General features: G+C 42.8%; 3 protein-coding genes across 5 annotated transcripts in view; 1 reads left to right on the top strand and 2 right to left on the bottom strand.

Moving 5' to 3' along the window:
* Window positions 1–5,351: 5,351 nt before the first annotated feature.
* si:dkey-11p23.7 (V-set and Ig domain-containing protein) lies at window positions 5,352–7,487 on the top strand. Its single transcript, XM_029644358.2, has 3 exons — window positions 5,352–5,477; window positions 5,876–6,271; window positions 6,461–7,487. The coding sequence occupies exons 1-3, from the start codon at window positions 5,423–5,425 to the stop codon at window positions 6,880–6,882; spliced, it is 873 nt and encodes a 290-aa protein (XP_029500218.1). The 5' UTR covers window positions 5,352–5,422; the 3' UTR covers window positions 6,883–7,487.
* LOC115115877 (IgGFc-binding protein) lies at window positions 7,424–10,142 on the bottom strand. Its single transcript, XM_029644357.2, has 2 exons — window positions 8,465–10,142; window positions 7,424–8,326 (listed from the first exon to the last, which is right to left on the bottom strand). Exons 1-2 carry the CDS (start codon window positions 9,522–9,524, stop codon window positions 7,902–7,904), a joined length of 1,485 nt encoding a protein of 494 aa, XP_029500217.2. The 5' UTR covers window positions 9,525–10,142; the 3' UTR covers window positions 7,424–7,901.
* Window positions 10,143–22,500: 12,358 nt separating this feature from the next.
* The window catches only part of LOC115119385 (sodium bicarbonate cotransporter 3-like), a 72,332-nt gene continuing 69,206 nt past the window's right edge, over window positions 22,501–25,626 (bottom strand). For all 3 annotated transcript variants that reach the window (XR_010465730.1, XR_010465731.1, XM_065027681.1), the window contains exon 25: window positions 22,501–25,248. Coding sequence is in view for 1 of the 3 variants with exons in the window: in XM_065027681.1 (XP_064883753.1) it covers window positions 25,167–25,248 (82 nt within the window). In the remaining 2 variants the exon portion in view is untranslated. The remainder of the gene's footprint in view (window positions 25,249–25,626) is intronic.

Below are 25,626 nucleotides of genomic sequence, written 5' to 3'. Positions count from 1 at the left end.
AAATCAGGAAACAGTTGTGAAATGTACCACATGAGAATAGCCATTTCCTGTTTAGTGTTTACTGTGAAACAAGTGAGGGCTTGGCTGAGCATAAGTGCATTAACAATGGAAGTGTATTATTTCTTTAGGCCTATTATGTGAATTTAAGATGTTTTTTTAACAAATTACACTGAACAACAATATAAAACGTAATATATAATGTGTTGTTCCCATGTTTCATGAGACGCAATCAAAGATCACAGAAATGTTCCATACGCACAAATGTGTTTACATCCCTGTTAGTGAACAGAGTGCCCATGGTGGTGGTGGGGTTATGGTATGGGCAGGCATCCCTGTTAGTGAACAGAGTGCCCCATGGTGGTGGTGGGGTTATGGTATGGGCAGGCATCCCTGTTAGTGAACAGAGCCCCATGGTGGTGGTGGGGTTATGGTATGGGCAGGCATCCCTGTTAGTGAACAGAGCCCCATGGTGGTGGTGGGGTTATGGTATGGGCAGATCCCTGTTAGTGAACAGAGCCCCATGGTGGTGGTGGGGTTATGGTATGGGCAGGCATCCCTGTTAGTGAACAGAGCCCCATGGTGGTGGTGGGGTTATGGTATGGGCAGGCATCCCTGTTAGTGAACAGAGCCCCATGGTGGTGGTGGGGTTATGGTATGGGCAGGCATCCCTGTTAGTGAACAGTGCCCCATGGTGGTGGTGGGGTTATGGTATGGGCAGGCATCCCTGTTAGTGAACAGAGTGCCCCATGGTGGTGATGGGGTTATGGTATGGGCAGGCATCCCTGTTAGTGAACAGAGCCCCATGGTGGTGGTGGGGTTATGGTATGGGCAGGCATCCCTGTTAGTGAACAGAGCCCCATGGTGGTGGTGGGGTTATGGTATGGGCAGGCATCCCTGTTAGTGAACAGAGCCCCATGGTGGTGGTGGGGTTATGGTATGGGCAGGCATCCCTGTTAGTGAACAGAGTGCCCCATGGTGGTGGTGGGGTTATGGTATGGGCAGGCATCCCTGTTAGTGAACAGAGCCCCATGGTGGTGGTGGGGTTATGGTATGGGCAGGCATCCCTGTTAGTGAACAGAGCCCCATGGTGGTGGTGGGGTTATGGTATGGGCAGGCATCCCTGTTAGTGAACAGAGCCCCATGGTGGTGGTGGGGTTATGGTGCCCATCCCTGTTATGAACAGTGCCCCATGGTGGTGGGGTTATGGTATGGGCAGGCATCCCTGTTAGTGAACAGAGCCCCATGGTGGTGGTGGGGTTATGGTATGGGCAGGCATAAGCTATGGACGGAGAATACAATTGTATTTTATTGATGTCAATTTGAATGCACAGAGATACTGTGATGAGATCCTGAGGCTCATTGTTGTGCCATTCATAATCTGCCATCACCTCATGTTCCAGCATGATAATGCACTGCCCCATGTTGCAAGGATCTGTACACAATTCCTGGAAGCTGAACATTTCCCAGTTCTTCCATACTCACCTGAGTGGTGGTGGGTTGGTGGGTATGGGTAGGCCCCATGGTGGTGGTGGGGTTATGGTATGGGCAGGCATCCCTGTTAGTGAACAGAGTGCCCCATGGTGGTGGTGGGGTTATGGTATGGGCAGGCATCCCTGTTAGAATCAGAGTGCCCATGGTGGTGGTGGGGTTATGTCATCCATTGACCATGTTTGAGATACTCTGGATCGACATGTTAGACAGCATGTTCCAGTTCCCGCCAATATCCAGTAACTTGGCACAGCCATGGAAGAGGAGTGGGACATCATTCCACAGGCCACAATCAACAACCTGAACAACTCTACGTGAAGGAGATGTGTCGTGCTGCATGAGGCAAGTGGTCAAGGCCAGATACTGACTGGTTTTGTGATCCACGCCCCTAGTTTTTATTTAAGGTATCTGTGACCAACAGATGCATACAGTATCTGTATTCCCAGTCATGTGAAATCCATAGATTAGTGTTTAATGAATTTATTTCAATTGACCAATTCCCTTATATGAACTGTAATTCTGTAAAATCTTATATTTTTGTTCAGTATTTTTTTTAAATGAAAAGCTGAAATATCTTGAGTCAATAAGTGTTCAATTCCTTTGTTATGACAAGCCTAAATAAATTCAGGAGTAAAAATGTGATTTCTGAATGACTACCTGATCTCTGTAACCCACACATACTCTGTAAGTTCACTCAGTTGAGCCGTGAATTTCAAACAGATTCAACCACAATGACCAGGGAGGTTTTCCAATGCCTTGCAAAGATGGGCACCTATTGGTAGATGGGTATAAATAAAAAGCATGGTGAAGTTATTAATTACACTTTGGATGGTGTACCAATACACCCAGTTACTACAAAAGATACAGACGTCCTTCCTAACTCAGTCGCCAGAGAGGAAGGAAACCGCTCATGGATTTCACCATGAGGCCAATGGGGATTTTAAAACAGAGTTTACATCAAATAAAATAAAATAGTATTGGTCACATGCACATATTTAGCCGATGTTATTGTGGATGTAGCAAAATGCTTGTGTTCCAACAGTGCAGTAGTATCTAAGAATTCACAACAATACACACAAATTGTTTTATTTCACCAGGTAGACCAGTTGAGAACAAGTTCTCATTTACAACTACAAATCTAAAAGTAAAATAATGGAATTAAGAAATATATAAATATTAAGACGAGCAATGTCAGAGTGGCATAGACTAAAATAGAGTAGAATAGAATACAGTATATACACGTGAAATTAGTAAAGCAGTATGTATACATTATTAAAGTGACCCATAATTGGGAGTCCCACAGGGCAGCACACAATTGTCCCAGCGATGTCATGGTTTGGCCGGTGTAGGCCGTCATTGTAAATAAGAATTTGTTCTTAACGGACTTGCCTAGTTAAATAAAGGTAAACAAATAGATAATAATAAAATAGGAGAAAACTATTTGATAGGAGAAAACTGAGGATGGATCAACAACATTGTAGTTACTCCTCAATACTAACCTAATTGACAGAGTGAAAAGGAAGCCTGTACACATTAAAAATATTTCAAAAACATGCATCCGATTTGCAGTAAGGTACTAAAGTAAAACAGCAAAAAAATGTGCCAAAGAAATTGACTTTGTCCTGAATACAAAGTATTATTTTGGGGAAAATCCAACACAACCCATTACGGAGTACCACTCCTCATATTTTCAATCATGGTGGTGGCTGCATCACGTTATGAGGACAAGGAAGTTTTTATGATAAAAACAAAATGAAGAGAGTTAAACACAGGCAAAATCCTTTCTAAACTCCTTTCCACCAGACACTGGGAGACAAATTCACCTTTCAGCAGGACAATAAACTCAAACAAGACAAAATGTACACTGGAGTTGCTTACCAAGACGACATTGAATGTTACTGAGTGGCCTAGTTAAAGTTTGGACTGAAATAGGCTTGAAAATGTATGGCGACTTGAAAATGGCTGTCTAGCAATGATCAACAACCAACTTGACAGAACTTAAAGATTTTTTTTTAAATACAAAAATGTGGACATATTGTTCAATCCAGGGGTGCAAAGCTCTTAGAAAGACTCAAACCCAGAAAAACTCACAACTGTAATAGCTTGAATACTTATCAGATCAAGATATATTAGTGTTTATTTATTTTTATGAATACATTTTTTTCATACATTATTCTTCCACTTTGACATGGCTATGCCGGATTAAGTGATATGACATGCAATTCTATGAAATAATTTCTCCGTAATTAATATTACCTGATTGAGCTAATCATGTAAATCACCACATAATAATATTTATAGAACCGTTATCTTCCGAATAAACTCTTAAAGACCTAGTAATATTTTACATCAATAGCAGTCAATATTAAGCGTCACCTTAATTCAGTCTCATCTGAAAGTTGTAAATTCTTGGTTATCTGCATGAACCCTGGCTAACAAGTTGAATCAGCAATACAATATTGGGTTTAATTATTTATTTACTAAATACCTAACTAATCACAAAAATTACATATACACATAAATAATCATAACTTGATTACAAATTACGTCATAAAGGAAAACGTCCCTAGAGGGTGGAAGAGATATGACAGCTGGTTACACAAAAGAAAAGGGGCTGGGTTTGAGTGAAAGAGCAGGAAGACTGAGGGACACAGGGAGAAGCTGTGCTATCGTAAATACAGTATCTTATGCATTCTAAATTACCACCCATTTGGAAAAGGAAAATGCAATAAATATTTACTCTGAGCTGAGCTTCGGTAGGTTGGTGGTAGATGGAAGGCGGCAGGGTAGCCTAGTGGTTAGAGCGTTGGACTAGTAACCGGAATGTTGCAAGCTGACAAGGTACGAATCTGTCGTTCTGCCCCTGAACAGGCAGTTAACCCACTGTTCCTAGGCAGTCATTGAAAATAAGATTTTGTTCTTAACTGACTTGCCTAGTTAAATAAAGATTTAAAAAAAGGCTGTAATAACGTCGTTGTGGGATACTCTGTCTGTTCCTTCCTTGTTTGCAGCGGCTGTTGCTAACCATTTACATGGCTAGGAGGTCACTTCTGTAGTGAATAAGAGTTCAAAGTTCATACCATTCTCAACCAAAGCTCACACCGATGTTGGCTTCGTTCTGTAGTTATTATCTGAACCATTCTGACATCGGATTGTCATCCTCGGAACAGGAGGTTACATTGTCGTCAAGGTTTTATATGGGAAGGGAGAGGAGGACGTGTTTGAAAAGTTTTATAGCCCATGTCCCTTCACAGGGGCGGGCCACTGATTGAGCACCTTATGAAAACCCAAATCTCACATTTTAGAAGCTACAATCACATTTCATCCCATCATGAATAATTTCATATTCAAACATTTAAATTGAACAACAATTACATGTGAATCCGATAACTCTGATGTGTAGACTTTCCACAGTAGAGTTTATGTTATCTTATCATTGATGAGAATGTCTCAGATGACAACCGAACTGACATATTCATTAAAGTACCACCGCATATGTTCAATTGGTCGGATTACCAGAATATAGTTAATTTCCTCCCAACTTCTGATGTTCCCTCTATGTTAACCAAGGTGTTTGCAAATGTAACATCAGCAGGGTAGAGAGAGGAAAAAGGGGGGGAAGAGGTATTTATGACTGTCATAAACCTACCCCCAAGCCAACGTTATGACAAGTATTTTGTGTCGATCGTTGACCAACAACTAAATCCATTTTAATCCCACTTTGTAACAACAAAATGGTGAAAAAGTCAAGTGTTGTGAATACTTTGTGTGTAGGATAGTGTGTTAGATGAGGGAAATACGCTATAGAATCTCATATGATCTGTACTGGAATGACTGGCAGTCACGGGACAGTGTCTGAGAAACAGTGAGTCAGGTGAGGAGACAAACATAGAATCCTCCCTGCATACTCTATCCTTAACACAGCAGTCTCAGCATGGACACCCGGTCACTCTGCAGAATGGTGAATCTCCTATTGTGTTTCATGGAAGGTAAGTAAGCTACAGATGGACTCACGACTACACCATATGTGGATCAAATATTTGTCAGACAAACTGTGGGGTCACACTATTCAGAGATATCATTTTGCACTGCTTTTTTCAGAAGCAAATGGAAAACAGAAAGCAAAGTTAGATCAAAGTGAACTTTTTCTAAAGTCTGTTGATCCTTCCTCATTTTCAAAGCATGACCGATTTGGACACCACTACCAGATTGACATTTTGCTTACAGGACTCCGGAACAATTCCTGTTTTCAAAATGTGTTTTTATACCATAGTTGAAGTTTGATTAAACATACTTTAAATTGCACAGTGATAAAGTTTGTATCATATATCAGCTCCAGTTCTCCATTTGTCCTGAGCATTAATAGCATATATTATGACACATCCAGTCCTGGGCGCTGCTTCGAACGATGACGGCTGGTCTATGAAGGTTCAGGCGGAGGTGCGTGCCATGGAGGGCTACCCAGTGGTGCTGCCTTGCTCCTTCACCCACCCCCACCACACGCTGCACTCCTCCCTGCAGGTGGTGTGGCGGCTGGGCCACGGCCAGGGCTCTACGGTGCTCTACCACTGCTCCTCTCCCACTGGGGCCAGGACCTGCCAGCCAGGCCCTCAGCAGGACCAGCGTTATCGCCTGGAGGGGAATCCCCGAGAGCACGACCTCTCCTTGCGCATCAACAGTGCCGCCCTGCAGGACAACGGACGCTACTACTGCCGTGTGGAGGTCCCCGGACACGCACACGCCAGCTACGAGGATAAGATGGGCACACGGCTTAGAGTGGAGGGTAGGGGGATTCTGTATATGATGAGTACACTGTAGAATGTAGTACTACACAGTTTGTTTTAGACCTTGAAAGCGATCTAATGTCAACTCTGTATGGGTTTGTCTTTGTCTAATTGTAGATGGATTTATGCGTATTTCATGGACATGATTGTAATGATTTGGGGTGTCTGTGTTTGCCTTTCATGGTTAGCTGCCCCACGAATCCTGGGCCTGTCAGTGGAGGGCAGTGAGGAAGCTGGCTACAGGGCTCAGTGTCGTGTCCAGGGCTCTCCCCTACCTGACGTCCAGTGGCTGGGGCCTGACCAGCTCATGGAAGGCTCCGACATCTCTCCCCTCTCCCAGGAGTCCCTCGAGCAACATTACACCACCAGTCAGCTCCGGGATGTCCTCCCTGGGCAGCAGTACACATGTAGTGCCTCCAACCCCCTGGGGAAGGACCAGGCCACCCTGTACATGCTGCCCCCCAGGCAGGTGCAGGTCTCTGGGGAGGCCCCTCCGCTGCTGCTCCTGCTCTCCCTCTCCCTGGGGTTCAAGGTGCTCCTGCTGCTGGGGGTGGTAGTCTGGCTGCCGCAGGGAGGAGGCCCAGCATGGCTCAGATGCTGGTTCAAATGATACACTGTTTGCATATGCATACACACTAATCCAAATGTTTTAACTTCTCATACATTTTTCCATTTGTCTTCAATAAATAATACATTATGGACCTATTTGTATATAATTCGATCCCACCGCATTCCCTACCAAGGGTTTATATGTAATGAATAGAGTGTAAATCATTAGTTTATTGTTTATGAATCTAACTGATTGGTTGAAATGTTGTGATCATCTAACTATGTCAAGCCTCAAAATGGGGGCTACACACAAAACCTCTGTACATTTAAAGGTGAGGATGGTATATTTATTATGGTTGTGGTGGTTTAAAGAATAGAGCACAAGCATAGCTTGTTCTACAAATATGCCACATTTAATGTAATTTAAGGTAATAACAAGACGCTGCCATGTGGGGAATAGTACTCCAGGTGTCTCGTTTCAGCAGGTTTTTATCTCGTTCTTGATACCTTGTCTTGTTGAGGAATTTTGATTGATTTCACATCTATGCTAATCTAGCTAACCAATAACTGTAACAATGTATTTGAGAGACAAGTGCTCATTGTGCAAATGTATTTTTATTTATAAACATTGAGATTAAATATAGTTTACATGTTGTCAATAGTCTAAGCCAACCAGGTGTTTCGCCCCATAATTGCACAAGTGTCGGTTTTGCAGCTAATCAACCAACCTGTCTATATCATTTGCAAAAGGAAAACATTTATCTAGTTAACTCCTCAGTATTTCAATTCATATGTTACATCTTATCAAAGACTTTACACAAGACTACAGTAGATAATATTTCATTGATTTGATACAATCAGGTTTGGACCTATAATATGAATAACAAGTAGAAACAGTCTTATTTGTCAAGAAGTCCTAGATCAGAGACATCAGTCGGTTTCAATCATTCTGGATTGAGACATACAGTACAGCTGTTTAGAGAATATATCTTATGAAATGCCCTTCACAAAGGGGCTTGAATCTAGTGCGTATAATGTCTGAAGGGTACTACAGAAAGAGACGTGGTCATGTATAGAGCTCTACTGGAGGGGGAAGTGTAGTGGCTCTCTGTAGCAGACGGCTGGGAGAGCTTCACAGCAGCTCTGGTCGCTCCAGGTATAGTTTCCCTGGGGGTCCAGTGTCATCATGGCACACTGGCCCTGTATGGGGGTCCCTGGCTCGCCCTGGGCCCAGTGACTGAAGGACACAGCAGCCTTGCTCAGCCAGTACCACTGCCCTGTCAGTGAGCTCCGACGGAGGCCTATCCACACCTGACCCTGCGTCTGTCCCTGAATCTGGGTCTCAGACTCCCTCAGTTTATTGGTCACGTGAAGTAGAAACTCTTCTGTGTTCAGGCTGACCAGACTGTAGCCCTGATCTTGGCAGTACTTCAGAGACTCGGGCCAGCCACCCTGCTCATCCCCAAGTGTCACAACCTCTGGCCTCAGCAAACAGCCCTTAGAATCTGTGCATACAAACGCACAAGTGCACGCACACGAGAGAGCAATCAATATATTCCTATAAAAAACTGGCATACAACAGACATGAATGATATGCATAATTCACAGCAATACAACACTATGAAACCTCTACAACCCCATACCTGGATCTGTGCTGATGCTGGCAGCCGGATTCCCAAAAACCATGCCGTTTGTCTCTCCCAAGTAGTAAGCAGCCATTTTGGAGGAACTATGCCAGATGACATGCCTCCTGTATTCTGTTCCAAAGTCAATGAGTGCCCAGGAGTACTCAGTCCCCATCATGGGAGTCCATGTGACATCCAGGGCTGTGTTCCCCTGATGCACCCCCTCTGTCTGGGCTGTGGGGGCTACTAACAGGGCCTGGTTCCTCATGGCGTTGAGGGAGTGGAGGAGGTAGCAGGTGGAGAAGCTATGCGTTGGGATGAGGCTGAGGAGTAGGCCTGGCCTGTGGAGGGTCAGGGAGACAAGACTGGAGGTCTTGACCAGGGAGGAGCCACCAGGGAGGAAGGGATAGAAGGGCAGCTCGTGGGAAGACTGCAGTTGGAGGGGCTCTGTGGGGGGTTCGCTGAGTAAACTCACACTTTGGTTGGTCGTCAGCAGGAAGGTAGTTTCATTCAAAGCTCCATTCTCCAAAGAGGGGTGCACGAGGTATTCTGACCCCCAAGCTGTGACGGGGTACAGAGGGCTGAACAGAAAACTACAGGTGCAGTTAGTTGTGGCAGCACATGGGTGGCTGTACAGAACCGCCACGGGGTGGTCGGCCAATACGTGTGGCTCTGGCAGCGATCTATTGAGCCCGAGTTGAACCAGTTGGAACGGCTGGAGTGAGACAGTCTCGTTCTCACCTGCTGGCCCTGAGATGGTGACCTCGTTAGTTTCTTTATTGTTTATGATGATGAGCCTAAACAAATGGTTCCCTGGGTCTATTTGAGGCTGAGGATGCTTCATCTCAGGTATAGGGGGGACATGGTACTCTGTACCCAAGCTCTCCACCGGTGGGACTACCGTGGCCTGGATGCTTTCACCTCTTTGGCTGATGGCAAGGACACTGATGTCTTTGTTGCTGGTCACATGGATTGTGTTGTTAGAGAACTTTGACCTCTTGAGTTCTGCACTTGTCTGAATCACAACTTCCTGTGCTGCATTCAGGTTCCTGGTATCTGTGGAACCCAGTTCCCTCATTTTCACAATTACCGTGGTGTCACTGTGTAGTGCTGTGATTACAATTCTGTTGTAAGGCTGAGTGGGATGGTAAAAGGCGATGTTCTCCAGGAATGCAGTGATGAACTCTTTGCCAAAGCTATTAGGAAAAGAGTTTGCTGTGGACACTAAAGAGGGGTAGAAACTGCTAAAACATCCATTTTCATATGCAAACAAAACAATTCTGCTCCAGGATGAGATGATTTAATCAACAAAAATACCCAAACATGTCGATAGACTTAAGAGTCTGTGTTCCATATTGTTGAACTAATAAAGGAAATTGTATTTTAGGTGACTATGTGTTGTTGATGATAGAGGTGGAGAACGCTCCAATACTACTAGTGTCATACCAGCAGAGGGGGACATACTACAGGCCTGATCAGCCTGTTTTCCTTTCATTCAACACAACAGGCTCATCTCAATAGTGTAAAGTGGCTTCCTTTCCTTCTTCTCCAGTCATCTGAAAGGACAGGATAGGTGAAAGCTACAGCACCAGTCAAAAGTTTGGACACACCTACTGTACTCATTCAAGGGTTTATTTTCTAATAGTGAAGACATCAAAACTATGAAATAACACATATGGAATAATGTAATGACCAAAAAAAAGTGTTAAACAAATCAAAATATATTTCATATTATTTGAGATTCTTCAAAGTAGCCACCATTTGCCTTGATGACAGCTTTGCACACTCTTGGCATTCTCTCAACCAGCTTCATGAGGCAGTCACCTGGAAAGCATTTCAATTAACAGGTGTGCTTCATGGAATTTCTTTCCTTCTTAATGCGTTTTAGCCAATCAGTTGTGTTGTGACAAGGTAGGGTTGGTATACAGAAGATTGCCCTATTTGGTAAAAGACCAAGTCCATATTATGGCAAGAACAGCTCAAATAAGCAAAGAGAAACGACAGTCCATCATTACTTTAAGACATGAAGGTCAGTCAATACGGAAAATGTCAATAACTTTGATAGTTTCTTCAAGAGCAGTCGTAAAAACCATCAACCGCTATGATGAAACTGGCTCTCGTGAGGACCGGCACAGGAAAGTAAGACCCAGCCTCCCGGGTGGCGCAGTGGTTAAGGGCGCTGTACTGCAGTGCCAGCTGTGCCATCAGAGTCCCTGGGTTCGCGCCCAGGCTCTGTCGTAACCGGGAGGTCCGTGGGGCGACGCACAATTGGCTTAGCGTCGTCTGGGTTAGGGAGGGCTTGGTCGGTAGGGATGTCCTTGTCTCATCACGCACCAGCGACTCCTGTGGCGGGCCGGGTGCAGTGAGCGCTAGCCAAGGTTGCCAGGTGCATGGTGTACCCTCCGACACATTGGTGCGGCTGGCTTCCGGGTTGGATGCGCGTTGTGTTAAGAAGCAGTATGGCTGGTTGGATCGTGTATCGGAGGATGCATGACTTTCAACCTTCGTCTCTCCCGAGCCCGTACGGGAGTTGTAGCGATGAGACAAGATAGTAGCTACTACAACAATTGGATACCACGAAATTGGGGAGAAAAAAAGAAAGACCCAGAGTTACCTCTGCTGCAGAGTTTATTAGATTTACCAGCCTCAGAAATTGCAGCCCAAATAAACGCTTCACAGAGTTCAAGTAACAGACACATCTCAACATCAACTGTTCAGAGGAGACTGCGTGAATGAGGCCTTCATGATCGAATTGCTGCAAAGAAACCACTACTAAAGGACACCAATAATAACAAGAGACTTGCTTGGGGCAAGAAACATGAACAATGGACATTAGACCAGTGGAAAATAAACTTTATTTCGTCATATGTGCCAAATACAACAGGAACTGTGAAATACTTACTTATTCATTCAAAGCCCTTAACAAACAATGCAGTTCAAGAAATAGTTAAGAAAATATTTACCAAATAAACTAAAGTAAAAAATAACACAAAGAAATAACAATAATGAGGCTTTTTACAGGGGGTACCGGTACCAAGGGGAGTGTCAATGTAAATAGTCCGGGTGGCCATTTGATTCATTGTTCAGCAGTTTTATGGCTTGAGGGGTAGAAGCTGTTAAGGAGCATTTTGGTCCTAGACTTGGCGCTCCGGTACCGCTTGCCGTGCGAACAGTCTATGACTTGGGTGACTGGGGCTTTCCTCTGACACCGCCTAGTATATAGGTCCTGGATGGAAGAAAGCTTGGCCCCAGTGATGTACTGGGCCGTACGCAATACCCTCTGTAGCGCCTTATGGTCAAATGACGAGCAGTTGCCATACCAGGCGGTGATTCAACTGGTCAGGATGCTCTCGATGGTGCAGCTGTAGAACGTTTTGAGGATCTGGGGACCCATGGCAAATATTTTCAGTCTCCTGGGGGGGAAAAGGTGTTGTTGTGCCCTCTTCACAACTGTCTTGGTGTGTTTGGACCATGATAGTTTGTTGGTGATGTGGACACCAAGGAACTTAACTCTCGACCCGCTCCACTTCAGCTCTGTTGATGTTAATTGGGGCCTGTTCAGCCCGCCTATTCCTGTAGTCCACGACCAGCTCCTTTGTCTTGCTCACATTGAGGGAGAGGTTGTTGTCCTGGCACCACATTGCCACATCTCTGACCTCCTCCCTATAGGCAGTCTCATTCTGTTGGTAATCAGGCCTACCACTGTTGTGTCGTCAGCAAACGTAATGATGGTGTTGGAGTCGTGTTTGGCCATGCAGTTATGGGTGAACAGGGAGTACAGGAGGGGACTAAGCGCGCACCCCTGAGGGGCTCCAGTGTTGAGGATCAGTGTGGCAGACATGTTGTTGCTTACCCTTACCATCTGGGGGCGGCCCATCAGGATGTCCAGGATCCAGTTGCATAGGGAGGTGTTTAGTCCCAGTGTCCTTTGGTCTGATGAGTCCAAATGTGAGATTTTTGTTTCCAACCGTCGTGTCTTTGTGAGATGCAGAGTAGGTGAACAGATCTCTGCATGTGTAGTTCCCACCGTGAAGCATGGAGGAGGAGGTGTGATGGTGTGGGGGTGCTTTGCTGCTGACACGGTCAGTGATTCATTTAGAATTCAAGGCACACTTAACGAGCATGGCTACCACAGCATTCTGCAACGATATACCATCCCATCTGGTTTGCGCTTAGAGGGACTATCATTTGTTTTTCAACAGAACAATGACCCAACACACCTCCAGGCTGTGTAATGGCTATTTGACCAATAAGGAGAGTGATGTAGTGCTGCATCAGATGACCTGGCCTCCACAATCACCCATCCTCAACCCAATTGAGATGGTTTGGGATGAGTTGGACCACAGAGAGAAGGAAAAGCAGCCAACAAGTGCTCAGCATATGTAGGAAAAGCATTCCAAGTGAAGCTGATTGAGAGAATGCCAAGAGTGTGCAAAGCTGTCATCAAGGCAAAGGGTGGCTACTTTGAAGAATCTCAAATCTCAAATATATTTGGATTTGTTTAACACATTTTTGGTTACTGCACAATGCCATGTGTTATTTAATAGTTTTATTGTCTTCACTATTATTCTACAATGTAGAAAATAGTAAAAATGAAGAAAAACCCTTGAATGAGTAGGTGTGTCTAAACTTTGGACTGGTACTGTATATTGACAGGATAGCTGAAAGCTATATGGTGGATGAATTTGCTTCCACCCTGTTCAATCACTTTTTCAAAGGAGATGATGAGATGTATTTATTGAGATGAACCCAGTTTGTATTTTCTTCAGCATTTACAGCATCTCTAATGACAGAGTAACTTTGTAAAATGTCCTAAAACAGGTCACAGTCATGTAGAGAGATACTGTATGGGATTGGTTCACCTGAGTCAAAGGCTGCCAGGACCAGGAGAATGACTGGCACCACTCCCATGGTGGTGACGAGGGCCATGGCCGCTAAAGCCAGAAGGGAGCAGGGGTGGTGTCAGATGGGTCGTCGAGGTTGGCAGGTAACGGGGCTGTGAAGGCAAATAGTTTAATTTGTTACAATTTCAGAAACATAGCAAAACAGTCCTGTCATCTAATATTTATGTGGCCGTTGGTTGTGGTTGTTTAGGTAGCAGCTTTGGTTAGGCACACTGTGGGTTGTTTACATATCAACCAATTTCCCTTAGCCCAAATTTGACCAGTTGGCAAAGACAACATTGGAAACAGGAGGCCTACAGGCCAACTCCTGTTGTTGCCATGGCAGGTCTTTGAGGACAGGAAGTCATTTGCATCTCTGACAGGTCCTGTCATTTGAGAAAGCCAGTTGATGGATAAGGCTAGTTTCAACATAAATAGGCAATAGCATAAATACTTTGAGTGAAAACGATTGAGCCTAAATCTGTGACAAGTGAATTCCAGCCTTACTCCTCAGACAATTATACAGATTTTTACTAAAGTTAAAACAGTAAATACACTGAGTGTACAAAACATTAGAAACACCCTCCTTATATTGAGTTGCACCCCCTTTGCCCTCAGAACAGCCTCACTTCGACAGGCATGGACTCTACAAGATGTCAAAAGCATTCCACAGGGATGCTGGACTATGTTGATTACAACACTTCCCACAATTATGTCAATTTGGCTGCATGTCCTACTACTTGTACACTGTGTATATTTGGGTATCTCCAATTGAGCAAAATAGTTCATGGCCCCCCTTTTGATGCCGGAGAAACATGTACGCTTTAAAGTACATTTCCTGCAATTCTACACATTTTGCCATGGGGATGAGAAACATTTTGTAGTTTTAAAGCACATTTCCTGCAATTCTTCCCATTTTACCTTAGGGTGGAGATAAAATTGTTTTCAGTTTTAAAGCTAATTTCATACAATTCTACACATTTTCCCACGACTTATGCCATGTTAATGATATCTGAGTGAGAGTGACTAACAAAATCAATGGGGCCCCCTGGTGGTCAGGACCCCTGAGAATGTGCCCTGCGTGCCTGGTTGGTATTCGGCCATGATTACTACAAGTTTAGATAACTGGCTAGACCAACTTTCCAATCTAAAATTGTTACCTGACATGGCTAATTGAGTGACTGTCAGTGAATGACAAAACAAGTGATAAACTACTGATGCACAAACAAATTTCAAGTTTGCACCTTGTGTATTCTACTATTCTAACTCTCAACAGTAAGTTGAGACCCCGACTGAGTTCGGGGCCCCTAAGTACCCGCTTATGTTGCTTATGCCTAGAGCCGGCCCTGGGGATCTCTTCAGAAATACATTTTTCATTAACACCACTCTTGTTCATTACTTTCCATGTATTGCCTTTGTTTGTTTTTATTTAAGCATTATTACAGATTTATACAGAATAATTATTTAATAAGATTGAGTCATTTAAAAAAAGCTATCAAACATTGATATGCTACATTTGTAGAAGCTTAAAGACAGTCCGTATCCTCTTACCTTGGGGCAGAAACACTCTCTTCACCTTCCCTCAGTTAACTGACTCTAGTTAGACTCTGGCTTGCTTTTTCCTCCTTGGAAACACTGACACATTTGACAGTCAAACTCTTGACATTTGACAACTCTTTGCATAGAAGCAGACAGAGGCCTGGAAGACTGGGAGGGCGAGGGTGAAATGTGACAAAGGAAAAGGTTAAGTAAATGGTCATAGCACCTGCACTATGACACATCCAATTCCATTTAATAGCTTGTTGCCATGTTACTACATGTCAGCACTCTGATGTTGAATTGTATATTTTTGAAAGTAATGTTGAAATTCAGTTTGAAATGATTTTAAATGAATGAAAAAGGAGTCGACCCCAGTTCTTTAAAATGTTTGTAAAACATTGTCTGCATCGTGCATGGCACAACTGTCTTTTTTGGCCTCTAGTCTACCAGGTTGAAGTATATTAAAGCAATAAGGCCCGAGGGGTGTGTGGTACATGGCCATTGGTTGTAATATGAAATAGAGGTCAACCGATTAATGATTATGGCCGATTACATTGCATTCCACGAGGAAACTGCGTGGCAGGCTGAGCATCTGTTACGCGAGTGCAGCAAGAAGCCAAGGTAAATTGCGAGCTAGCATTAAACTTACCTTGTAAAAAAAACAATCAATCTTCACAATCACTAGTTAACTACACATGGTTGATGATATTACTAGATTAACTAGCTTGTCCTGCGTTGCATATAATCAATTTATCATCTACGACGCCTGTTAATTTATCATCTACGACGCCTGTTAATTTATCATCGAATCACAGCCTACTTTGCCAAACAGGTGATGTTTTAACAAAAGCGCATTCGCAAAAAAAGCACAATCATTGCAGGAATGTACTTAACCATAAACATCAATGCCTTTCTTAAAATCAATACACAGAAGTATATATTTTTAAACCTGCATATTTAGTTAAAATAAATGAATGTTAGCAGGCAATATTAACTAGGGAAATTGTGTCACTTCTCTTGCGTTTATTGCATGCAGAGTCAGGGTATACGGAACAGTTTGGGCCGCCTGGCTCGTTGCGAACTAATTTGCCATAATTCGACATAATTATGACATAACATTGAAGGTTGTGTAATGTAACAGCAATATTTAGACTTAGGGTTGCAACCCGTTCGATAAAATACGGAACGGTTCCGTATTTCACTAAATGATAGTTTCCGGATTTGACCATATTAATGCCCAAAGGCTCGTATTTCTGTGTTTATTGTATTATAATTAAGTATATGATTTGATATTTGATAGAGCAGTCTGACTGAGCGGTGGTAGGCAGCAGCAGGCTCGTAAACGTTCATTCAAACTCACTGCGTTTGTCAGCAGCTCTTAGCAATGCTTGACAGCGCGGTGTATGACTTCAACCCTATCAACTCCTGAGATTAGGCTGGTAATACTCAAGTGCCTATTAGAACATCCAATAGTCAAAGATATGAAATACAAATGGTATAGAGAGAAATAGTCGACGCGTCATAATTCCTATATTAACTACAACCTAAAACGTCTTTACTGGGAATATTCAATATTTAAAACAAATTGAGCATGTTTTATTATTTATTTGAGACTAAATATATTTTATTTACGTATTATATTAAGTTAAAATAAGTGTTCATACAGTATTGTTGTAATTGTCATTATTACAAATATATATATAAAAATCGGCATCGGCTTTTTTTGGTCCTCCAATAAATCGGTATCGGCGTTGAAAAATCATAATCAGTCGACCCCTAATATAAATGCTACATGGCCACGCAGAGCGCCTGGATATGGCCCTTAGCCGTGGTAGATTGGATATGTACCACAAACCCCCGAGGTGCCTTATTGCTATTATTAACTGGCTACCAACGTAATTAGATGTAAAAATAAAAGTGGTGTCATACCTGTGGTATACCATGGCTTTCAGACAAATCAGCATTCAGGGCTCAAACCAACCAGTTTATAATATAGGGGGTGGGGGTGATTGGGCTTTATTTTAAAGGGTTTCTTATCATCAACACCAAACGTGTGTGTGTGTGTACCAAAAACAATCACTTTGAATAGTAAATGAGCTTTCAAATCATCGCGCACACGATTTCCATAGAAGCACAAACCAAACTGAATAGTCATCTGAAATATCTGAACACTTAAATCTGAGTTTGTGCAGAGAAGCCTATTTGGTATTGATAAGGGAACCAGATGTAGTCACTAGAATAGAGGGACTCAACACCGACTGCTGCTTCCTTTTAAAGTGGCAATCTGCAGCTCCAACAATAACAAAGCAGACACCTGCCACTGAGGGGGTGGGGCTGGATAAATGTTACCACTCAAATGGAGAGAGCAATGATACCAGTACTGACCATCCATGACATCAAAATAATAATTTTACCATGTTTTGAGGCTATAACATGGTTACATTTAAATGGTTTACTAAGGAATTAAAACAAGCTTTTGGGTTCGGATGGGGAACGTCAGGTTAACTAAGCTCAAAGTATTTATAAGTTATATTCTTCAAGACTCAATGGATATATTTAAAAGTAAAACATTTAAAATAATAAAATGATGAATGCCACATTCAAAACAGGGAACTCTGGGGGAAAAAAAATGGGCTCCATCGGGGAAATATCGATTTGAAAGGTCATTCAACTTGGAATTCCAACTCGGGAAGTAGGGCCTCTTTCTAGAGCGCCAACTTCCCGATCTGAAGATCACGGATGTCATGATTTGACCTCTTATTTTTCTGAGGCATTTATAAGTTACAGTGCATTCAGATCCCTTCATTTTTTACACATTTTGTTAGACTTATTCTAAAATTGATTCCATTTTTTAAATCCATAATGACAAAGCGATAACAGTTTTGTAGACATTTTTGCAAATGTAATAAAAATAAAAAACAAATACCTTAATTACATAAGTATTTAGACCCTTTGCTATGAGACTCAAAATTGAGCTCAGGTGCATCCTGTTTCCATTAATCATCCTTTAGATGTCTCTACAACTTGGAGTCCACCTGTGGTACTGTAAATTCAATTAATTGGACATGATTTGGAAAGGCACACACACACACACACACCTGTCTATATAAATGTCCCACAGATGACAGTGCATGTCGGCAGGGTAGCCTAGTGGTTAGAGTGTTGGACTAGTAACTGAAAGATTGCACGTTCAAATCCCTGAGCTGACAAGGTACAAATCTGTCGTTCTGCCCCTGAACAGGCAGTTATAACCCACTGTTCCTAGGCTGTCATTGAAAATAAGAATTTGTTCTTAACTGACTTGCCTAGTTAAATAAAGGTAAAAAAAAATAAAAAATAAAAAGTCAGAGCAAACACCAAGCCATGAGGTTGAAGGAATTGTCCCTAGAGTTTCCGAGACAGGATTGTGTCGATGCACAGATCTGGGGAAGGGTACCAAAATATTTCTGCAGCATTGAAGGTCCCCCAAGAACACAGTGGCATCTATCATTCTTAAATGGAAGAAGTTTGGAACCACCAAGACTCTTTCTAGAGCCAGCCGCCAGACCAAACTGAGCAATCAGGGGAGAAGGGCCTTGTTCAGGGAGGTGACCAAGAACCCGATGGTGACTCTGATAGAGCTCCAGAGTTCCTCTGTGGAGAGGAAGGACAACCACTTCCAGAAGGACAACCATTTCTGCAGCACTCCACTAATCAAGCTAGAGTGGCCAGACAGAAGACACTCCTCAGTAAAAGGCATGACAGTCCGCTTGGAGTTTGCCAAAAGGCACCTAAAGGAGTCCGACTACGAGAAACAAGATTCTCTGGTCTAATGAAGCATCACGTCTGGAGGAAACTAGGCACCGCTCATCACCTGGGCAATACCAATCCTTACAGTGAAGCATAGTGGTGGCAGCATCATGCTGTGGGTTTGCTTTTCAGCAGGAGGGACAGAGACTAGTCACAATTGAGGGAAAGATGAACAGAACAAAGTACAGAGAGAGATCCTTGATGAAAACCTGCTCCAGAGCGCCCAGGACCTCAGAACGGGGTGAAGGTTCACCTTCCAACAGGACAACAACCCCAGGCACACAGCCAAGACAATGCAAATCAAATCAAAGTTTGTCACATGCGCCAAATACAACCTTACAGTGAAATGCTTACTTACTGGCTCTAACCAATAGTGCAAAAAAGGGTATTAGGTGAACAATAGGTAGTTAAAGAAATAAAACAGCAGTAAAAAGACAGGCTATACACAGTAGCGAGGCTATAAAAGTAGCAAGGCTACATACAGACACCAGTTAGTCAGGCTGATTGAGGTAGTATGTACATGTAGATATGGTTAAAGGGACTATGCATATATGATGAACAGAGAGTAGCAGTAGCGTAAAAGAGGGGTTGGCGGGACAATGCAGATAGCCCAGTTAGCCAATTGAGGTAGTATGTACATGAATGTATAGTTAGTGACTATGCATATATAATAAACAGAGAGTAGCAGCATCGTAAAAGAGGGTTTGGGGGGTGGCACACAATGCATAGTCCATGTAACTATTTGGTTACCTGTTCAGGAGTCTTATGGCTTGGGGGTAAAAACTGTTGAGAAGCCTTTTTGTCCTAGACTTGGCACTCTGGTACCGCATGGGTAGTAGAAAGAACAGTCTATGGCTGGGGTCTTAGAATTGTTTTAGGGCCTTCCTCTGACACCGCCTGGTGTAGAGGTCCTGGGTGGCAGGCAGCTTTTCCCCAGTGATGTACTGGGCCGTACACACTACCCTCTGTAGTGCCTTGCGATCAGAGGCCGAGCAATTGCTGTACCAGGCAGTGATGCTCTCGATGTTGCAGCTGTAGAACTTTTGAGGATTTCAGGACCCATGCAAAATCTTTTGTTTCCCCGAGGGTGAATAGGCTTTGTCGTGCCCTCTTCACAACTGTCTTGGTGTGTTTGGACCATTCTAGTTTGTTGTTGTGGACACCAAGGAATTTGAAGCTCTCAACCTGCTCCACTACAGCCCTGTCGATGAGAATGGGGCGTGCTCGGTCCTCCTTTTCCTGTAGTGAAGTGGCTTCGGGACAAGTCTCAAGGTCCTTGAGTGGCCCAGCCAGTGTCTGGATTTGAACCCGATCTAACATCTCTGGAGACCTGAAAATAGCTGTGCAGCAACGCTCCTCATCCAACTTGACAGAGCTTGAGAAGAATGGGAGAAACTCCCCAAATACAGGTGTGCCAAGCTTGTAGAGTCATACCCAAGAAGACTCGAGGCGGTAATCACTGCCAAAGGTGCTTCAACAAAGTACTGAGTAAAGGGTCTAAATACTATTGTATAATGTGGTTAGTTTTCTTTATTGGTAATACATTTGCAAACATTTCTAAACCTGTTGTTGCATTGTCATTATGGGGCATTGTGTGTAGATTGAGGGGAAAAAAACAATTTAATCCATTTTAGAATAAGGCTGTAATGTAACAAAATGTGGAAAAAGTCAAGGGGTCTGAATACTTTCTGAACGCACTGTATATTCTTCAAGACTCAATGGAAATGAATTTAAAGTCTAAAAATGGATAAAGCAACAGCAGATTGCCCCTTTAAATCAAAATAGTGACTTTCAGTCTGTAGTGTGAGCTGTATGTTTTGTATGTATGTATTTTAGTGTACTAGCAGATCAGTGATACAATACTATCTGTTCATCACCAAGCAATGTAGCTACAACAACTTGTCAAAGATGGAGGCCAACCAACACAGCTACAATGTAGTAACCTTTATTGCTTTCCTTCAACAACTTCATTTCCATTACAAAAAAATTCAAGGGTGCATTTGCATTATCCCCCGGTTCCCGCCATCCCAACCTCATAAGAATAGTACAGATACCATTCATTGTACAGTTTAAGAACAATTCATTAAAAACTTCACTGATATCAAACTGAATGGCAACATTAGGCCAATCCAAGCCACTTTATAGGGGACTGAAATGTCTAGTCACACGGTGCTGAAAGATCGCCTGTCCTCAGTGATCGTCACTGGTTTAGGAGTTTCACATAGCAGCACTATGACAGTTTATTCTGTGTTCTATTGTTGTACAGCGCAGGTTAGATACGGAGAAAATGCACCTTGGACTGCTCTTAACAAGCTCCCCAGTAGGCCACGTTTCCTAGTCCCAGCCTGCTTAAGTACTCAACTACCAAGAGATAATGCACACCAAGGCAATGCCAATGATGGGAAAAAGTACCCAAATGTCATACTTGAGTAAAAGTAAAGTTACCTTAATAGAAAATGACAAGTAAAAGTCACCTAGTAAAATACTACTTGAGTAAAAGTTTAAATTTTGGTTTTAAAATATACTTAAGTATCAAAAGTAAATGTAATTGCTCAAATATATTTAAGTATCAAAGCAAAAGTAAGACTAATTTAAAATTCCTTATATTAAAGTAAACCAGACGGTACAATTCTTGTTTTTTAAATTTACGGATAGCCAGGCCACACGCCAACACTCAGACATCATTTACTAATTAAGAATGTGTTTAGTGAGTCCACCAGATCAGAGGCAGTAGGGATGTTCTCTTGATAAGTGCGTGCATTTAACCCTTTTCTGTTCTGCTAAGCATTCAAAATGTAGCAAGTACTTTTGGGTGTCAGGGAAAATGTATGGAGTAAAAAGTACATTATTTTCTTTAGGAATGTAGTGAAGTAAAAGTTGTCAAAAATATAACTAGTAAAGAAAAGTACAGATACCCCAAAAAATGACTTAAGTAATATTTAAAAGTATTTTTACACCACTGGTAAGCACAAAGTCAGAAGGAACGAGAACGTACGTTAATTTCCAACATTCATAGTATGGGGCCCATAATTGACCCAGAGGACAAAACAGCTGCTAAAACAGAAGACTGTTTGTTTTCATCAAGGTGTTCAGATGGAAGCGGTCAGTCAGTTATTGAACTTGAAGAGTCTCCTCTTTATTGAAGTCAAAACAAATTCTTGCCCCCCGTACGACTTACACCCAATGTTTCATAACCTTCATTCCATATTTGTATAACACTATAGATTTAAATAAAACTAATTCAAATCACATAATTCAAACTCATGAATTAAACTCAATCACAGAGCCATGAACAGCAGACTGATGCCTTTCCCAGTAGGACTCCTGTAACAGTATACATATTGGATAATCAACCAAAAGCATTGCTATTCATTAACACTAAATCCACGGGACAAAATTAATTAAGAATTTTTCTTTACAAGACTGCCTACAACAGAATAGCCAATAAAAGAAGAGCACAGAGAAACCCACCTATCACAGTGTTGTCCAGTGTCAAATAGGTCAAAAGGGTTTACAGCTGAAAGGGAGGGGCAGAGAAACACACAGCAACATCTTCTAGCAACACAAGTGGATTGACAATGAAGGAGTCAGTCAGTGAGCAACAGAGTGAAAGTGAGAGACAACACACAGAGACAGAGAGAGACAACACAGAGACAGAGAGAGACAACACAGAGACAGAGAACAGAGAGAGAGGGAGACAACACAGAAAGAGAGAGAAAGGGAGAGAGACAACACAGAGAGAGAGACAACACAGAGAGAGAGAGAGACAACACAGAGAGGGAGAGGGAGACAACACAGAGAGAGAGAGGGAGACAACACAGAGAGGGAACAGAGAGAGGAGACAACACAGAGAGAGAGAGAGAGACAACACAGAGAGAGAGAGGGAGACAACACAGAGACAGAGAAAGGGAGAGAGACAACACAGAGAGAGAGACAACACAGAGAGAGAGAGGGAGACAACACAGAAAGAGACAACACAGAGAGAGACAACACAGAGAGAGAGAGAACACAGAGAGAGAGAGAGAGAACACAGAGAGGGAGAGAGAGAACACAGAGAGGGAGAGAGAGACAACACAGAGAGAGAGAACACAGAGGGAGAGAGAGAACACAGAGAGGGAGAGAGAGAACACAGAGAGAGGGAGAACACAGAGAGGGAGAGAGAGAACACAGAGAGAGAGAGAGAGAACACAGAGAGGGAGAGAGAGACAACACAGAGAGAGAGAACAACACAGAGAGAGAGAGAGAACACAGAGAGGGAGAGAGAGACAACACAGAGAGAGAGAACACAGAGAGGGAGAGAGAGACAACACAGAGAGGGAGAGAGAGAAACACAGAGAGAGAGAACACAGAGAGGGAGAGAGAGACAACACAGAGAGGGAGAGAGAGAACACAGAGAGAGGGAGAACACAGAGAGGGAGAACACAGAGAGAGGGAGAGAGAACACAGAGAGGGAGAGAGAGAGAACACAGAGAGGGAGAGAGACAACAGAGAGAGGGAGACAACACAGAGAGAAAGAGGGAGAGAGACAACACAGAGAGGGAGAGGCCGAGAGAGAGACAAAAGACACAGAAAGAGAGTGACGGGGAGAAAGAAAGACTGACAGAGACGGTGAGAGACAAGGGCCTCATTGAGCCCATTGGTTCCTGAGACTGATCTAAATAGATACATGTATATAAAAAGGTACATATAGCCTGCCCAACCCTCTCGTTGTGCGGCAGGCGTATCTGAAGTGCACAGATATAAAGACAGGAAATAAAGAACATTAATTACCGGCCAGCAACAAACAACGACACTGCTCCCTTCTCCCCCCCAAACTCTGCAATGTTGACACACTCAAAATAAATTAAATGCATTACATTTTGTAATGATATAGATAATAATGATAAAAAATATATATATAGACAATCTAAAATATATACCCCATAACAGAAAATATTCCATTGGATGTAAACCGTTTAAATGGATAAAAGTGGGTTTCCCCTCGTCATCATAACCAAGGGGAGGCTACAGCTCTGGTAAGACTTCCTTGGTGCAGGTGCACTACACTAGATTAAACCCAGGCTACCACAGCCATGTACAGTAACACTATTGAACAGCTTTAAACCTGCCCTAAAGAAGGCATCAGTTTCAGAAGCCTCCATAGACTTAATCTATACATATTTTCTTCCTTTCAAGTCCACCATTATGTATGTATGGACACTGCAGGCAATACCCTCACCATTATGTATGTATGGACACTGCAGGCAATACCCTCACCATTATGTATGTATGGACACTGCAGGCAATACCCTCACCATTATGTATGTATGGACACTGCAGGCAATACCCTCACCATTATGTATGTATGGACACTGCAGGCAATACCCTCACCATTATGTATGTATGGACACTGCAGGCAATACCCTCACCATTATGTATGTATGGACACTGCAGGCAATACCCTCACCATTATGTATGTATGGACACTGCAGGCAATACCCTCACCATTACTCCAAAATAACAAGACCGCTCAATCGAGAAATGTGAGAACATTTTGTTTTTGAAACGTTATCTTATTATAGACCGTTTCCAATTTGGGATTGTTTAAGATTAGTAAGAGATGTTTGCCAATTAATTCAAGAAATATTCTGCAAACTATGGGCTATGCTGTAGTCTGTCATGTTCACTTTGACAGAACATACGCAGTCTTTCAACCTACTGTGACTGATAATCTGAATCAACAGCACATCGTACACATGACTGATATTGTGAAAAGACATCTTAAGCTGCTCTTAAGTTTCTTACACTTGTACACACACACCCATGTGCACACACACACACGCACGATTAAATCTAATATGTGCTCCAAATGTATTTGGACCTTTTGTTGAGCATCACCTGCTTTCTCAAACAGAAAGTGTCTATTGTTCAGAGTGAGCCAGATAGAGTGCTGTGAGTAGTAGCCGTCGTTGTGGTCAAGCCACCCGGGGTGCTTGGACTGCTGTTAGGCCTACTGCTTCCTAGAAACCACCTGGGGACAGTCTTGACAAGTTTCAAATGTTTACAGCAACTCTTCTAATATAATGCACTAAGGGCGATAGAGGCCACTACATGCATTCATAATGCATTGCCCTCGAAGTAAGTGTTACGAGGACAGACTGTACACCATATCACAGAGACTATGGATATGTTGGTAAAAAGCCTGATGAAAGTCATTCCAAGAAGACCAAGTGGTTCCTTAAAAAAGGCACACCTGAATCTAAAGTTAACGTTTTTTCACCTTAAAACGATGATAAAATTAAAAGACAAATTTCCCTTGGACTAATTTCACAATAAGAACTAAAGAAACATGGCTAAGTAGAAGTGGTTGTGTCTTTGTGTGCCCCCTTGGCATTGGTATGGTAGCAGCTGTTAGGGCAACGGACAGGGCCATGAAGGACACTGCCCCCTGCTGTGTGGGAGGACAGGACAACGCCACCTGGTGGGCTAGAGGCTGAAGTGGCACCCTCCCTGCTCCTCCCGTCCCTCCTTCATAAGGAGGTCTCAGCATCCCCATACTTCTCCCCCTGGTCATTCTCCAAGTTTATCTTCACACAGGACACCTTCGTCTGGCTGGGAACAGAGAATAACACCATCATCATCACCACCACCAAAATTCAGTTCATTCATAGAAATCTTTTAATTATATCTAAATATAGCTGTTTAAAATTAATGAATTAAACTTGAATTTTAGTAAGTTAAATCCTTCAAACTCATTGTAAAAATGACAACCCAATACAGCGAGTATGAACCCACTCACCACACAACGTGCAAGGTTGCAAAAATGTTTAAATGAAAGACTGAATGTACCCCAGGTGGACCCAAATGCTCTTATCTTTGGTTTATTTGAAAATATTGGCAGTTCTAAGACATTTGCCACACATCCAGTACTATTTATTTGCAAGTTGGTGCATCATAGTATCGCGATTGTGGGTGGGAGTGTTATAATTA

Source organism: Oncorhynchus nerka, linkage group LG14, assembly GCF_034236695.1.
Source record: "Oncorhynchus nerka isolate Pitt River linkage group LG14, Oner_Uvic_2.0, whole genome shotgun sequence".
Classification (NCBI taxonomy): domain Eukaryota; kingdom Metazoa; phylum Chordata; class Actinopteri; order Salmoniformes; family Salmonidae; genus Oncorhynchus; species Oncorhynchus nerka.
Note: the sequence above shows the minus strand (reverse complement) of the source record. Positions and strands in the feature narration are given on the sequence as shown.

Excerpts from the sequence above, each read along its gene's own strand:
- si:dkey-11p23.7 (XM_029644358.2), top strand. The coding sequence starts at position 5,423 with ATGGACACCCGGTCACTCTGCAGAATGGTGAATCTCCTATTGTGTTTC. Across the intron at positions 5,478-5,875 it reads CCTATTGTGTTTCATGGAAG|TCCTGGGCGCTGCTTCGAAC; the intron begins GTAAGTAAGCTA and ends TGACACATCCAG. Across the intron at positions 6,272-6,460 it reads CACACGGCTTAGAGTGGAGG|CTGCCCCACGAATCCTGGGC; the intron begins GTAGGGGGATTC and ends TTTCATGGTTAG.
- LOC115115877 (XM_029644357.2), bottom strand. The coding sequence starts at position 9,524 with ATGAGGGAACTGGGTTCCACAGATACCAGGAACCTGAATGCAGCACAG. Across the intron at positions 8,327-8,464 it reads CAGCATCAGCACAGATCCAG|ATTCTAAGGGCTGTTTGCTG; the intron begins GTATGGGGTTGT and ends TTGTATGCACAG.